The sequence below is a fragment of the Amblyomma maculatum genome, chromosome 8 (genome assembly GCF_055883805.1).
Source record: "Amblyomma maculatum isolate TAMU_Amacu chromosome 8, ASM5588380v1, whole genome shotgun sequence".
In the NCBI taxonomy this organism is placed as follows: domain Eukaryota; kingdom Metazoa; phylum Arthropoda; class Arachnida; order Ixodida; family Ixodidae; genus Amblyomma; species Amblyomma maculatum.
The window spans coordinates 59,874,724-59,890,599 of record NC_139351.1 but is presented as its reverse complement, the minus strand read 5'-3'; the positions used below and the strand labels follow the sequence as shown (position 1 = coordinate 59,890,599).

General features: G+C 46.0%; 1 protein-coding gene across 5 annotated transcripts in view; it reads left to right on the top strand.

Annotated features, from left to right (window-relative positions):
- Positions 1–15,876, top strand: part of LOC146181247 (uncharacterized) — a 78,376-nt gene that overhangs the window by 30,158 nt on the left and 32,342 nt on the right. For 4 of the 5 annotated variants that reach the window (XM_084576309.1, XM_084576310.1, XM_084576307.1 and 1 more), the window contains exon 2: positions 13,136–13,252. In XM_084576309.1, coding sequence (XP_084432435.1) covers positions 13,136–13,252 — 117 coding nt within the window. Of the gene's footprint in view, positions 1–10,940; positions 11,179–13,135; positions 13,253–15,876 lie in introns of those variants that run through there. The other variant, XM_084576311.1, reaches the window with a different exon arrangement.

Genomic DNA, 15,876 nt, shown 5'->3' with positions numbered 1-15,876 from the left:
CATTGCTGTGTAAGATTTAGCGACTTGAAATTGCTTTTTTATTTTTGTAACTAGTTTTATATGCTTTGGTCGCATGGTATGCACACTTGGTAGGCACACTGTCTCAGCGCTGAGGCAAACACCTTTTGTAACGGTAATGTCAAGGGTCGACTGCTGCATCGTCCCAAATTCGCTTAATATGCGCAGTGGAGCTAAGGCCTTAAAAGCGGTAATAAAACGACGTACTTGATCGTCAGCTAGTGTTGGCGCAGTGCCCTTTTAATCGGCAATCTGGTATTGTTACCGTATTAAGAGACGTTTTTTGTTTCCATTTTGACAGATTTACAGATTTACAGCGCTTCTGCATGGTGAGCAGCGCCGCCGTCCGCGTAGAATGTCATAATTATGTTACTCGTGGATATTTCTGTTCAGGCCAACTTTTTATTGAGCACTGGAAGTGGTCATATTCGGTGCCGATCCCGTCCGTGGCGGCCACCTTTCCATATGGGCGAAATTCAAGGCTCCCATATAGGGAGCGGGAGCTTGCATGAAGCGATGTATGCTGGGTAATCCGCCATGATGTTGTCGCTGCTGGCAGCAGACGACGCAGCACGTCACTCACACTAGCCTCGTTTGCATGGTCGCGTAGTGCGCGCAGACGATGCTGGCGCGATCAGACAGGCCGACTGCGGGTTCCAAAAGTATGTATGCACGAGTGCGGGAAGGCAAAGGATCCCTCTAGCGTTGCCGACGCGAATGGCTCCCACGGGCCAACACACGGAGATCGACGCCAATCCGGGAAAGTATCAAACTACTCGCCAGAACTAGAAGTCATGAATGTCGGCGATGCGGTGATGTCGACGGGCGGCCACAGGTCCAGACGCATAGTACAGCCAGTCGTCTGCGCCTAGCGTGAGCAGGTCCGCACCACACTGCTTTGCCTTCCTTCATAGCGTGCCCGATTTTTCGGGCACAGCGTCGACGCGTACGTTCCTCACTGATATCTTACAAGATCTTGCACGCACGTAAGGACAGCGCACGAAAAGCCGCTTGTTTGCTCGGTGGACCGTCGAAACTGGCAAGGCACTCGTTCTTTCAGCCTGGCTGCGCTTCCTGCCGTCTGCTGCCAGCAACAACATCATGGCGGATTACCCAGCATGCATCGCTTCATGCAAGCTCCCTATATCAGCGCACGTAAAGGGATGTCCGGAGTGTTTTCGCCTGCCTGTATTTTACTGGAACTTTCACTCCGCGTTATCCTCAATTTGCTGGTCATTTACGCCAAATTTATCAGTGGGTGGATGTTTTATGGCAGCGCAATTGAATTTTAAAATTTTCATTTCGGGGCCTCACTTGAGACGGTTTCTGCGGGCAACCTTGTGTGCGTGACGTCACTTGATGCACGGCCGTTGTATTTGCTCTACGCTTGCTTCAGGGCAAAAGTTTTACCTTTCGTTTGGTCATTACACACAAATAGGGACTCCAGCTGCGTACCTTACAGTTCGCAGAGTAGGCAATCAACGCACGTACACGACATCGTTTGCAGCCATACGCTGAACGTCTATGATTAGTAGGACGTCACACGCGATTCGGGACCTTTCAATTTCTCGGTTTTCGCTCTCTAAAGTACTTCGGCTTGTTATTTTGAAAAAAAAAAATCTTGCTCCAGAAAGCAGCTACCATACGGAATTTTGTGCGATTATATACTCATATTTGTAAAGAGAAAATCCAAAGAGGTACATTTTATATCATATCCGTGTTGTCAACGTCAACCGCAGTCCTTCATAATGGCGTCTCTTATTGTCTGAGACGGTTTGGAACTTAAACCCCGCAAACCATAAATTATGACCAGATAATGATTATGCAGCGATACTGCCGTCTCTTTCACCCCTTCCTAGAGCTGACAGCGGAAGTTCGGGGACATTTCTTTACTAGATTTACCGGATTTAACCTTAACGTAGTGAATCGAATGTCCAGCCGCCTAGCAACAAGTGTATTCTCCGGCCGCAACTGGCGGCGTGCCACCCGGCAGACAGCGGCGCAGTTGTGAGCGTGCGCAAACCACTACATGAATGCTCGAGCTGCGTGTAACAGATTGAATCTGCAGCAAGTTGCACAACAAGTCGCTACTTATGGCCCGCTATCGCCCTAGCTGCCGTGGAATGCGTTAATAGAGCCATCCGCAACCAGGCCACAATCTATGCGACCGTGACTGGGTCAAAAAGGAATTTCTGGCCTGATAGGGACAGGTCTCCATTACGGATGATTTAGATGGGGGGATTTCCGCTTCATTTAAATCAAGCCACATGTTGTTTCGTTGTCTGAAAGGACGGCGCGCTAATTGCTACTCTTTTTCCCCGTTGCAAAGGTTACTGGAATTGTGTTGCTTCATTTTCCGGCTGTTCTTGTCTGTGTTTGGTACCGTAAAGGGAAAATTCCTTCCGGGATTTCAGAAATATAAATTATTCTGATCCATCCAATACAACCCCCTTCACAGCGTGAGTTGCTTTGGTATGTTTAACCAATTATAAACAAAAAAGCACACACGAACGTTTCAGTAAAATTAACTGCGTACCATAGCCGTTACCTGCTCTACATTGATCTGCATATATCAAGGACGGCGTAGGCATGGTACTAAGCTTTGTGAAACAGCATGGTATGCCTGTCGCGACTGAAATGGAATCTTCTGTGGCAAGTGACATTTAGTCTGGCTCGAGCAGGAAAGCCTTTTTTTAGGCATTCCTTTGACAAAGGCATGGCCGGTGACGCTTCCAGTACGTGCGCCAGATAATATAGTTACATTCTATTCATAAGTCTGTGAAGCATTCACTGTCAGGATTCCACATAAACAGGAACATAAATTTTATACGTTGCGCTGGCCGCTATACGCTTTGTCGAAGGAATGCTTTTTAAACGTTTTAAGGCGATATCCGTTGCCTCTTTGGCGCCGAAACAAGATCCTGTGAACAAAATGTGTGAACGAATGCGACATCATACGTAGGGACAAATGTCCCTAGATCTAGAAGCAAACTCTTAATCCAAGAACAAATTTTCCTATATCTAGAGACAAACAAGTGGACCTAGGGACAATGTGCCCCTGTTGCCATCACACCATGGCTAATACACCAAAATAGAGATTAGCTAGACACTTGACACCATGCCGCCTCAAAAATCGCAGAGCTCGCCCCCCCCCCCCCCCCGCACACGTCGACAGAGTCGCGAAGCACAAATGAAGATTTTCACGACTTACTTTCTATTCGAAATCAAGGCGAAATCGGTATGCGTAGGACATGTAGCACGAAGAGAAGATAACCAATGGTCGCTAAGTGTAACTCCAAGGAAAGGCAAGCGTTGTCGGAAGCTGCATAAAGTTAAATGGGTGGATGAGGTTAGGAAGTTTGCAGGGACCAAGTGGATGCACAGAACCAGGCTTCGCCCTGCAGTGATTATAGTCCGGCTTATGATAGCAATGATACGAAGTTGGGAAGTCATAGTGGGACTCGTATCTCACATATGTGGTGAAATCGAATTTGGGACGGAGTTCCCAAACAGAATCTCAAGGATTTTGCCTTACGTACCGCATACATAAAGGTACTTACGTGCACTCCTGGAATTTTTTCGTTGGTCGAAGAGTTAGTAATGACATTTCGAGCATAAAATGATGCATTTCATTAAAAGAATACAGGTTTTCGTAATCATGTGTGCACAGAAGAGCGTCAAGCGAAACAAGACGCAGAAGAGCCAGACACCAGGCATATATATTTGTCTGCCTTTATGCGCTGACTGCATTTCCAGTGTGAACGGCATCTGCTATCGTGTCTGCTGGTTTCAAAATCAGCTTCACAGAGGCCTAGTCGAACTGCTGGGTTCTTGACTTCACTGGGGAAACAGCCTACGTCTCGCAAATATCGCACAAGTACCAATCACCACCCCATCATAATCACAAGCCCAGCTGCGCTGATTGTAGGGCAAAATGACTTTCCAGACCTATCGAATCAACCCTTTTATGTGGCGGTACGTACTGTATCAAGTACTACAGCGCACGGTTGGCGGTGTCGAGAACATACGTCACATCAGCGAACGAGTCTAGAAAATTAAGTATTTTGCCTATATGCATGATAAGTACAGAGTGTGGTTGTACGAAGCAAACGGTGATTTTAACTTTTAAACAGCGAATGTCTCCAATGGCTTCGATCGCTGCTTCGACTTTCGGCATATGCTGCCTGATGAGTGGACAGGTTACTATGATGATGATATGGAATGCATGAGCCCTAAGTCCCGAGCTCAAATGAATAAGCGGGCAAAAATCCATACCCAGAGCTGTGCAGTCCGAATGCGCTCATGGTTGGTTGGTTTGTGGGGTTTAACGTTCTAAAGCGCCTCAGGTTATGAGAGACGCCGTAGTGGAGGACTCCGAAAATTTCGACCACCTGGGGTTCTTTAGGGTGCACTGACATCGTACAGCACACGGGCGCCTTGCTTTTCGCCTCCATCGAAAAGCGGCCGCTGAGGCCGGGATTCGATCCCGCATCCTCGGGAACAGTAGTCGAGCGCCGTAACCACTGCGCAACCCGAAAGCGTTCATGAACCAGCATATTGCTATATCGGAATTTTTTTTTAATTTACGATGTTTAAATTTTAAACTTTTGTCGCTTTTTATATCCATCGGCTTCATGCAATACCCAGAAGAAACGTTAAAACATTTAAATGAATATAATTGAAACAGATTCATTTAAACATTTTTTTTCCTAAGAGGTTAGAGAATGGAATTCCCTGCCTGATGATGATGTTAACACTACTACGCTTTCTTCATTTATCTGTAAGTTGTGTAGTGTTGCTGATGATTCGTAAGGTTGTTTAATTCCAATCACGTTATTGATTAACTGTTGCTGAACATGAAAATTGCCAGTTTGTGTTTGTTTTATTTTAAGCGTTCAGGTAGTTCAGTTTCAAGTCACTGTTCGATGTTTAAGCGCGATAGCGTTAAGGGCCCCGTGTCGCAGAAAAGTCGGTGTCGTCGTCGGCGGCCGCCGTCCCGCGTCGTCCGGCGTTAGCTGTGAGCGAAAAATCCCAGAAGCATTAATAAATAAAAAACGATTACGAAAAATTGCTGACCTGAGGAATTGAACGTGGGCCTCCGGGGTGCGAAACGAGCACGCTAACCACTTCGCCACGCCAGCTTTTTTTTGTTTTGTTTCTTTATTACCAATTTTTTTTTAAGCACACAGCATACACTCTGAATACACAACAACAAAGCAAAACAAAAGGAATGCTAAAAGCACTAGGCACGTTGTGCCTAAAGCGCTAGATTTAAAAGTGCTTTACTGAAGCCAGCGGAAAACCCGAGACCATTGAAGACATCTTCTTGGAGCGCCATGACTCAGTTTTCCTCTGGGATATCTTGAAGCGAACTTTAAAAAAGGAATTGCCAATAACGCCATTCGGTATCCGATATCTGCCATGCGCCGACCCTGAAGGAGTGCCGAATGACATGCTGATGCTATTATGTATGCATAGCGTATGGAAAACGCGTATGGATGTCAGGCATGAGCGAACCGTTGTACACCCCGCTCGACACTATTTCATCGAGAGCGTGGTATACCTGAGAGAAATTCTGCGTGCACTCCGCCACGCCAGCTAGATGGTGTAAAATGGACAATGGCGCGTCTATTGATTGCGGTGTTGTCTCAGAAATGTCCCTTAGAGAAGTGTATTGTGGCGTATAATAATAATTATGAGCATGTTAATTACAGAATTACAGAACACGCAGTTAAGCGAGTGGCAAATTATTTTCTGCTGTACTTCCTCTTCGCTTGGCGTGCACGTAGCGCCATCATGCGTGTGGCTCACGGAATAAGATAGACAGGGCATGGCCTTCGAGATCTTCATCGCGCCGGCTCGGATCGGCAACGATGTTTCCGACGAACTACAACTACAACCTGAGGCCCGCGCGTTTCGGCAAGGTGGCTGGCAGCGCTTCTACGTCCCAGAATCACGTTTCAGAACAATTACCGAACAGTCATGCTTCGGACAAGTTAACGAGTGTTGTATCATGTGAAATACGTCTTTGTGTCACTCAAAAGCGCGACAAGCAAATGAGTAGACGGTGCGAACGGAGCGCGATAACGCTATCGCGTTTCATTCTTAAAGGCGAAACTTAAGCGTCCTCCAAATTTCTTGCTTATTGATCGGCAGTTTCAAATTCTTCTCCAGTTATCGCTCATTTCAGCTCGTTTGCGACAGCCTCAACCGAGGCTAGCAGTATGTTGTAAATAAAATAAAGATGTTTTTCCAACTTTGCGTCCATGAGAAAAATGCCGCGTTCTTACCTCAAAAATACTTTAACGCAATAAGAAACGCTGTATTACCTGCGCGGTATTTTATTTGCCATTGATACTGACAATTTCCTCCCGATTCACGGTGTTCTACCTCAGTCCTATAAGCAAGGTAAAGTTAGGCCTGGACCCGGAAGTGGCCCTTTCATATCCCCGACAGCACATGGAGCCAGTTCTATCAGGACGCTATGTTTTACTGAAAAACCGTTTCATTCATTTAGAGTACCTGAGCACTATTATGTTAATTACGAGAGCAAAGGCAAACGGCCTAATATAAAACTCCAATGACTTGCTAACGACTGGTAGAGGGACTCACGAACGAACTCGAACGCTCTCACACTGAGTCTTACCTTGAACTGAGCCGGCGCTGCTTGAAGCGTCTTATACCTGCGCGGTATTTAAGTAGTCAGTTTAGTTCGGCTGCAGAGCCCAATTACACGGATTGGAACCAGACCACGGTGGCCGCGTATTGATGGAAGCGAAATTCCAAAGCCCTGTCTGTACGGTTCGATGTGTGATTGTGCACGGTAGGACCCCCGAGTAGCCGAAATTAACCCCGAGATCTCAACTATTTCGCCTCTTTTTTTTTTCTTTCACCTCATTTTTCCCCTATCTCACGCCGCTCATGCATCTTGTCACTAAACGGCAGCACCTGAAGCTAATGGTAATTTTGAGCATTACGTGATGATCTAATCTTTGACGGAGGCGGTATCAACGGCGGCAATTACGCTATTCCGGTTGGGTGTCATATGCGTAAGCTGTTGAAATTACCTCCAGAAAACTGTGCAGGGTGGAAGGCTAACATTTACCCGGACGCTTATTCGGGATATACTGTGACTCAGAGCTAAAATGAACCAAGATTAAAAAAAAAAAAAAGCAACCTAAGCGTTCGTAATAACTCGAAACAAGTAAATGTTGCAGTGCCTATCTGAGTATCGGTTAGCATTTTTCGTTCCGCTTACTTGAAGACTTGGTGGATAATAACGAACTATTTTTATGTACGACTTTTAATGCTCTGGTGTGAATACCAGAAAGCTGCCGAGCGCCGCGAGAATGGTGCGGCACTGTTGTTATTGTTGTGGCTGTAGGAAGAAGGAAAAGAAAATGCACGGGACTGCTACTGGCTCCGTAGCTGAGCCACCTCCGCAGCCTCGTGCAGACAGAAGTTAAAATGGAGAAGAAAGAAAAGGAAGAGGGATAGAAAGAGGAGCGTCGCAACAACAGCCGTCGTCCACCACCAAAGCGGTGGCGGGTGCAATGACGGCCTACAACAGATAAAAATTCGGTAGCAGGCCAGCCCCCGCCGCAAGCGTATACGTGACCCACCTGTCCCAGCCCCATCAAGGGAGTACCTGGTGCATCCGGCTAGGTAGCCTTATAGCGCTGCTCTTCCTATTCGGCAAAAAAAGAAAAGCCCACGAAGTTTAAAAATGCCACGTGACAGCGCGCTCCGTTCGCCCGAGTCCGAATAAAGCTCTCTCATACGCGATTTGCGATACAAGGATTTGTGCCAGAGATCGGCTTCTTAACTACCACGACCTCACCGTATTTTATAGAAATTCCCGCCTGCTGTACCCTCCTCCGCATAAATCTCTTCCCAAAAGCGACCAGGCTTTCTGGCGCAGACTTCAGACGGCCTCACTGCCACTTGTGTCCTAGCACCAGAGCCGACTTTACTCACGTCTTCCTGAACTGCCCGAACAAACCCAAGCCCCCGCGGCAAGGGCCAAGACATCAGGAGCGATGGGAGGCCGCTCTGCGCAGCTCGCTGCCGGAGGTACAGCTTCTGACAGTGAGCTGGGCCCGAGGGGTCGCCGAAGCTCAAAAGTGCCCGGCCATCTACAGCGGCCTGAGGGCCCATCGTCGTCCTGCTCCCTCACTTCCCTTTACCCCCCCCCCCCTCACTTGGTTCTTTTTTTCAATCATTAAAGTTGCTACCTACCTACCTTGCGATACGAAATTCGCGCCTTCTAGGCTCTGTGAACTATGCTTGAAAAAGTGCATCGTTGGGCGAGTCAGTCAGACATAAAAACAAGGACGAGAAAGGTACACACAATAGCGCTTGTTGTGTCTACCTTCACGTCCTTGTTTTTGTGTGCGTAGTACTTTAGGGGGGGGGGGGGGGAGATAGTTCTGTAAACAATTTTACAGTAATAATGGATAGGATAGGATAAACTTTATTGCTCTAATTTAGAGATATTGCCGACAGAGTTCCTCCATCTTCTTTACGTCGATGGCGTGGCTCCGTCTCAAAGGTTTGGCGCCCCTATTCCAGGGCACCGCTTAAAAGCTCCACCGCCGTGGCTGTGTGTTTAGGGCACTCGAAGGCTGAGTCTAAGGACGCGGGATCGAATCCCGGGCTCGGCGGCCGCATTTCGATGGAGGCGAAAAGCAAGGTGCCCGTGTGCTGTGCGATGTCAGTGCACGTTAAAGAACCACAGGGGGTCGAAATTTCCGGAGCCTCCACTACGGCGTCTCTCATAGCCTGAGTCGCTTTGGGACGTTAGGCCCCACAAACCAAACCAAACCAAACCAAACCACGCCGTTGTCTAGCCACTGAAACGACGTCATATGCACCGAACACGCTGCTGTAGATGGGAACCACACTCCTTCTCTTTTGGCCAACTGGATGCTCATAGTCAGCAGTAACGAACCTCAACGTGATGCCACTAGTTATCTTTTTTCGCATCAAAAGGTTACGGTGCCGTTATATAGGTAGCGCCTATAGCTTCTTGGTTGTCGTACCATTTCACTTCCAATTTAGCATGCGCCTTTCAAGCAAGAACAGTTTGCGAAGGAAATTAAGCAATTGCAAATTAACCAATAAATTGCGGTAGACATTAATTATTTTGCCTTCCAACCAGGGTTTCGGCTAGGAAACATCAAATTATTTCTTTTCGGGAACGTATTTCGGTCAATCCGGAGTTCACGGGTTCGATTTCGACCGCCGGCAGCTGCGTTTCAATGGAGGCGAAACGGAGATGCATCCGTCTGCTCTGTGATGTCAGTTGTTGTTGTGGCTGTAGGAAGAAGGAAAAGAAAATGCACGGACCTGCTACTGGCTCTGTAGCTGAGCCAACTCCGCTGCCTCGTGCAGACAGAAGGGAAAATTAATAGAGAAGAAAGGAAAAGAAGAGGGAGAGAAAGACGCGCGCCGCAACAACAGCCGTCGTCCACCACCAAAGCGGTGGCGGGTGCAATGACGGTCTACAACAGATAAAAATTTGGTGGCTGGCTGACCCCCGCCGCAAGCGGCGTTGACCTACCGTCCCAGCCTCGTAGGGCCAGAAACTGCCACTCTTCACCACGATCCCCAGGTGGTCACAATTACTCTATAGCCTTCCATTGCGGCTCCTCTTTCTCTTTCCAGTTTCACTTCCGCCTTCCTCCCTTCCATTACGGCGCGGTTCAGGGGTCCACAGAAACAAGTGTTACAGATATTGGTTTTTTCCTTTCCTGTAAACCAATTTATTACTATATTATAAGAGATATTCTCTGCATGAGCTCGGACCCTGAGCTCCAGCTCCTACTCGTCCAACTAGCTGAAGAGGCTGCTGGGACCCAAGACCTCCCAGCCTACATCTGAGGCGGCGGCATCCGCCCCCTGACCTGTGTGTCGGGGGATGGGTAGATCACCTTATCTGTTGGACATTAAAATTTAGTCCATCCATCCATCTGCATGGGAACTGAGATTTTCTTTTAATATACCGGAAATTTCACACACATTTCTCACAGAGGCTGCGGCCCAGGGCCTCGTTTCCGAGGGTCGGAAGAGAGGGCTAACTTGCTTCATATATGGAGCCGTAAATACGAAACTTTAAGCAACGGATGTGAAGATACAAAACCAGAACAAAGGGACGGCACTCCCGCCTACTTTGTTTAACCTTTGGGAAGACTGTCAAGCTGCTGCAAAAACAGTACCCCACCCCACGCACACTCTGAGAGGTCCCTTTCTTGTGAGGTTATCTGGACTTAATTGCTTAGAGATTGGAGAAGAGTTTTTTATGGTTTCCTGTCAATCCCTCCGTTCTGTGGCTGCTTTCAACATCTAAAAGCTGTAACTAGCATAATTGATAAGAAGGAAAATCGTTTTCCACCTCCATCAACTCCTTCTCTCCCGCTAAATAGGCCGTGTAAAGGTGTAATAGCTATATGTGTTCTGTATGCAGCCAAACTAATGCATCGATCTCGTTCTGATCACAGTGCATGTTTACACCTTGTTCTGTTTTAGTTCGGGTAGGGTGGGTTGCATATACGCTGTACCCCAGGGCCCCCATTATTAATAATCCTGCCCTGAACGCTGGACGTACGCACGAAAGAGTCAGACGAGCAATATATGAACGCGCGTACGTTTGAACCATGTCAAAACGTGATTTTGCAGCATCCTATGAATACGATGGAAGCCAAGTGCTCAGCAGACGAAAAATACGCGCGGCCCGGGCTTAGGTCACATGATCTGCGTTCACACTGCTCCTGTTGGCTGGACGGAGAACTTTTTGGCCTCCGAGATCGTTAAAAGGTTAGATCTTGGAGGCCATACGTTCGCAGGCAAACGTTTGTTTCGCTTCGCTAGCGATTGTGGTTCCCTAGCGGTTTCTTCCAGCGTTAACGAATGGTGCGGCGATGAGACATTTGTATTCGACCGTGCGTCACTGAGAGGTCTTCAGACTCCGAGGGTTCCTGGAGCTTTCGATGTGCGACTCGTAGGACGACTGTCGAGCAAGAGCGAACGAGGACTGTCTCCGCTGTCGCTACACGGGATCGGGCGCGTCGGCCTGCAGGAGCTTCCGTCGTCGGAGCCTGTGCGCGAAGCATGCACCGGCTACCGACACTGGGAGCTGCAAAGGGCTGACCCCCGAAACATGTGAGCTTGCACCTCCGTTGGACGTCGTTTGCAGGGTCAGGAGCGCCGCTGTCTGCCTTGCTGACCCTGTGCCGCTCCCGATCGCGCTCTGCGCTTGTCACTGAGGTCTGCGGAGGTCACGGCGGGTTTCGTCCGCCGGGCACCCGCTGTGACGGACGTCCAGGGAGCTCGCGGATGCGTCGGCTTTCGCTTCCGAAATGCACGGGTTGACTCTGGTGACTTTCCTTTCCTGGCGGCGGTAGCAACGGAGCAGCGTTGCTTGAGGCGATGCGCCAGTGTCCTCTTGCAGCGTGCGCCGACTCGATCGCAGTCAGCCGAGCGGGTTTGCAACGTGCAGCCTTGCTTGGTTAAAAGTGGTTGTGGCTCTTTGCGCAGGTCCCTGGTAAACTTTTTACGTTGTTTTCTTGTGCAGAGGAATGCGCGCGGGAGCTAAGTAACAAGTTGTCCAGTTGTGTTAACCGATCGAGAGAACAGTGTGCAACGCGAATTGTTTTTAGTTGATGGTCTGTAGTCGACACTGTACATAAAAACAAGTTCTGACGTTTTCCGTGCACTGAGCGCTCTTTAGAATAGCGTTACTGAGCACAGCTCATTGTCGCGACGATGCTGTAAACATGTAGAAGGAAGTTGTTCTTTTGCACGAGCGGTAGCACCTCGGCGGCCGTTTTCGCTTTTCATTGCTTCAGTAACTAGCTCTCCTAATTTCTACAAATGGTTTAGCTCATCACGATCGTGCTGCACTCAACGTGAGACCTTTACACTGGCATTGCTGTTGCGAACGACCGCCTCCTATTTCATTCATTAATCCGCGTGTGCGGCAGTAAAACAATGAAACATATTTTGGTTAAAAGATTAATTCACCCATCAAACTAAATCGGGTATCTACAGTAGATTCAGTTGCCCATGTTGTGTGCGTATGTTGTGTGCGTGTGCTGGCATATGAAATGTAATGTAATATAAAATACGGGATGGGTTCAGGCAGTGAAAAATCTACCTTATTAAATGTGTTGACAGTTGGCTTCATAAAACTGGACTAACGATACCACAGTTGACAAGCTGCATTTCCAGAGGGGTAATAGCTATGTAAGTAAAACAGGCCTCAATAAGCAAATGCATGGACAGTAATCTTGAACTGTGTAGTCAATATGGCTGAGGGAATGCATTGCTAAATAAGCTTTCAGGGTTTGTACTCTGAGTTTGCGTTGTTTTCAGAAATACTGTTATCTCCCTAACCTCAAGTCCTATGATTAGTGAAAACACCAAGCCAGATGTCACTACCATTTATGGCTCCGGAGTTTCCACCATTCAGATGACTCAGAGTCAGGGAGATATTGACGCTTCTGAAAACAAATTATTCTTTAATAAAATTCAGTTGCTAGTCAGCCTTATGTCCTGTTCTCTTCCTTGTGTTTTGGTCTGTTAGGCTTTAGTTTCACCTTAGATACAACACTTCTGAAAACGACGCAACTTTGAATACAGACCTAGGCCAAATTACAAATTTTGTTTTTAGTATGTGTCCGTGTAAATGTAGTACTTCAAACGCAACTTTACTGCGGAATTTGGCATGGCACACCCATACGTTTTCGCATCCTTAAGCACAAATCATCAGTGCTTGGCTGCAACAGTCTGAAAGGCACTGTGTGTTTGACGAGCAGATGGACCTGTTTTGATACTTTTTGCTTTGCCAGTTCCCAAGGTTGAGTTTTTTGCAGCAGAAGACTTATTCCTGTGTTGTTTAGTTCATTTAATTTTGCCAAGGCATTGCAAAACAAACAAAGCAAGGTCGCCTACTAAGTATCAGCTGTGTTCTTTCATGCTCTGCCAACTGACTTTCATAACGAGGACGCAGCAAAGTCATAAGCTGTTGCCTTTTAGTATCCCTCACTTGAAAGCGTCTGCGTGCCATTTAGTAGTCTCATAAAGCTCATAGAGCCGGCCATCTTGTTTTATCATGCAGAAGAAGAAGAGGAAGACGAAGATAGCCCTCAGGAGGATGCCATGAGCAATCATGCATCGACACGGATTGATGGGGGCCGCCGGCCTAACCGCCGCAGCAACCCCAAGAAAGAAAAAGGTAAGCATTTGTGCATTTGTTGTGCACTTGTGGGCCAATTTTATTGCAAGATTATACCAGGATGTGCAGAAACGAGTTACAATCTGCACAGGGGTTGAGGGTTGCACACCCAATAGCTTTTGTGGTCCCTTGCTTGCCTCAGAGATATTTTTTTCTTTATCTTTATGTCTACGCTTACACTTTTTTGTGTAATTTATTGAATGCATGCTAAAATGAGCTCATGTCCATGTGCTTTCAGGATGCTGTGATGTTTTGTGTGAAATTATGAGGGGAATATTTTTGTAGCAGGGAAAATGTCCTCATTGTAATTTTTATTTCCCGTGCTGTCGTATGATTTTTACATCACTCAACATGTAATGATGGGAACAGGGTGAAGAGGGGGATAAGTTAACATGTTTAACATACTCAAGGTAACAGGGTGAAGCAGAAATATTATGGGATTCAATGGCTGGTGGCATAGGCAAAAGGTTTTTGTTGCTGTTCATAACGGAACATTTGGAGTATAAGTGGTATGATGATCCTAATTTTTTGAATGCTTAATTGATACTTATGTCTAATTTTGGATGCCTAATTCAGTTTTCATACATTTTAGATTTATTTAAACTCTGTACTTCGAAGCTAAGTTTAAAAAGTGGTGCTATTTTGTTTATTTACATTATGCACATACTTAACAATCCCACACATTTACTTCAGAGGTTATTATAGTTCTGTTTCTAAAAAGCCATCATATTGTATTAAGCGAATACATGTTAGTTATTTTGCCACGCCGCACTCGCTCACAGGTTAGGTCGCTTGCCTATTAGGTGTGGGGACTCTGGCTATGGTGGCCACATTTCATTGGAGTCAATATTCAAGGAACCCGGTCATTATACGATGGTAATGCATGTAAAAAGAACCCCAGGCAGTCGAATTCTGAGTCCTCTACTACAGCATCCCTGATAGCCTGAGCTGCTTTCGAGTTTTAAACCCTGTATACTAAACCGTGTATTTTATATCTTGTAGCTTTCATTATACTTTCATGTACTCTGCACATTCATTATGCTTTCGCTTCTTGCTATACTTGAGATGGTATATGGTTTGGTTTGGATTATGGTGTTTAACATCCCGAAGTGACTCAGGTTATGAGGGGTGCTGTAGTGGGAGGTCTCTGGAAATGTTGACCACCTTAAGTCCTTTTGCGCTCTTACATTTCACAGTATAAAAGCACCTTGCTTTTCGCCCTGATCCGAAAATGACCACCGCAGCTGAGATTCGATCCCGCGCCCTTGGGTTCAGCAGTCGAGCGTCCTAACTTACAGTGAACCCAGTCGACGGGTTTGAAACATAAGTCCTAATGTTTGTATTGTTTGTATAGTGACTTGGCGCACTTCGGGTGAACTTTTGTGTGTTCAGTTAATTTCCAGCGCCTATAGTTTTGTATAAAGTATTATGCATTGCATATTTTGAACTTTTTATCAAGCGTTATCTTCTCCACTGTTTATTTTTATGGTCCTTCATTCTATGGAATACTCTCACTGAGCTGTGACAATGTGCAAGCGCCTCATGAGACAGAGCACATCTATCTTTCCCCCTCTCACCGAAGCTTTTTTTTTCTTAACAAGAACACGTAAATGTAATAGAAATTACACATAAAGGAGTAGAAACACCAAAATTTTTGATTCACTTTTTTTTTTTCTTTTTTGGAACAGTGCACAGAGCAATAGTGTATATATATATTAAAGCAGAATTTACGTATAACAGCCAAATAATTTGTGGTTAAATTTTTTCCGATTTAGGTTTTGGGTTCAGGTGCCTGATGACTGCACTACCGTAGGTGCACCTTGGCCACATGAAACTTGAAAGAACTGTGATAAAATCACTGCTTATTCATGTTTTTGTTATTTTAATTTTTGGGCAGGCTTCCATAAGAAATGGTGCAAATTAAAATGAATAAAACAGCAAGCAACTATGATGCAGTTTTGTATCACGTAAATTACATGGACAATTGTTTAGGTTAATGGAAATTTATAAAAAAAAACTGGAAGTGCACTTTCTTTTACCTGAATGACTTTTTTTCATTTTTAGAGGAGCATAGACACCAAACTTTCATTGCATTTTTCTTGTTAATGACACTTACAGCATTACAGTACATAGATCACCACCTTGTTTCTGCCTAAACTTGCTTAGTAGCTTATAATTTAGCTTTATTTTCCCTCTAATTTCAGTTTTGGTTTCAACAGACAAGTAACAGCTGTGACGTTAGTGGAGACTTGTTCGCGGGAGGAACAAAAAAAAACTGCGATACAGTCACTGCTTCTTAATGTGTTGATTCTTGTTCTCAAGGCAGGCTGGGTTTAGCGTTGCGGTGAATTAAAATGGCAAAGGAGCGATTTCACAACGTTTGCACTCTTCTCGTGACCTAGACTCCTCTTTGACGTCACAACCGTTGCTCTGCTGTTGAAACCAAAACTGGTGAGAAAGGAAATCGTAATTGTAGTTCTGAACAATTGTAATTCTAATTGTAAAAATCTATTATAAGTGATTGGTGATTCATGTATGGTAATACCTTATGCATCGTTATGAAGCATAATGCACGAAATAAAAAGTTTTGCATCTATACTGCTTTAAAGATATGTGTGTGATGG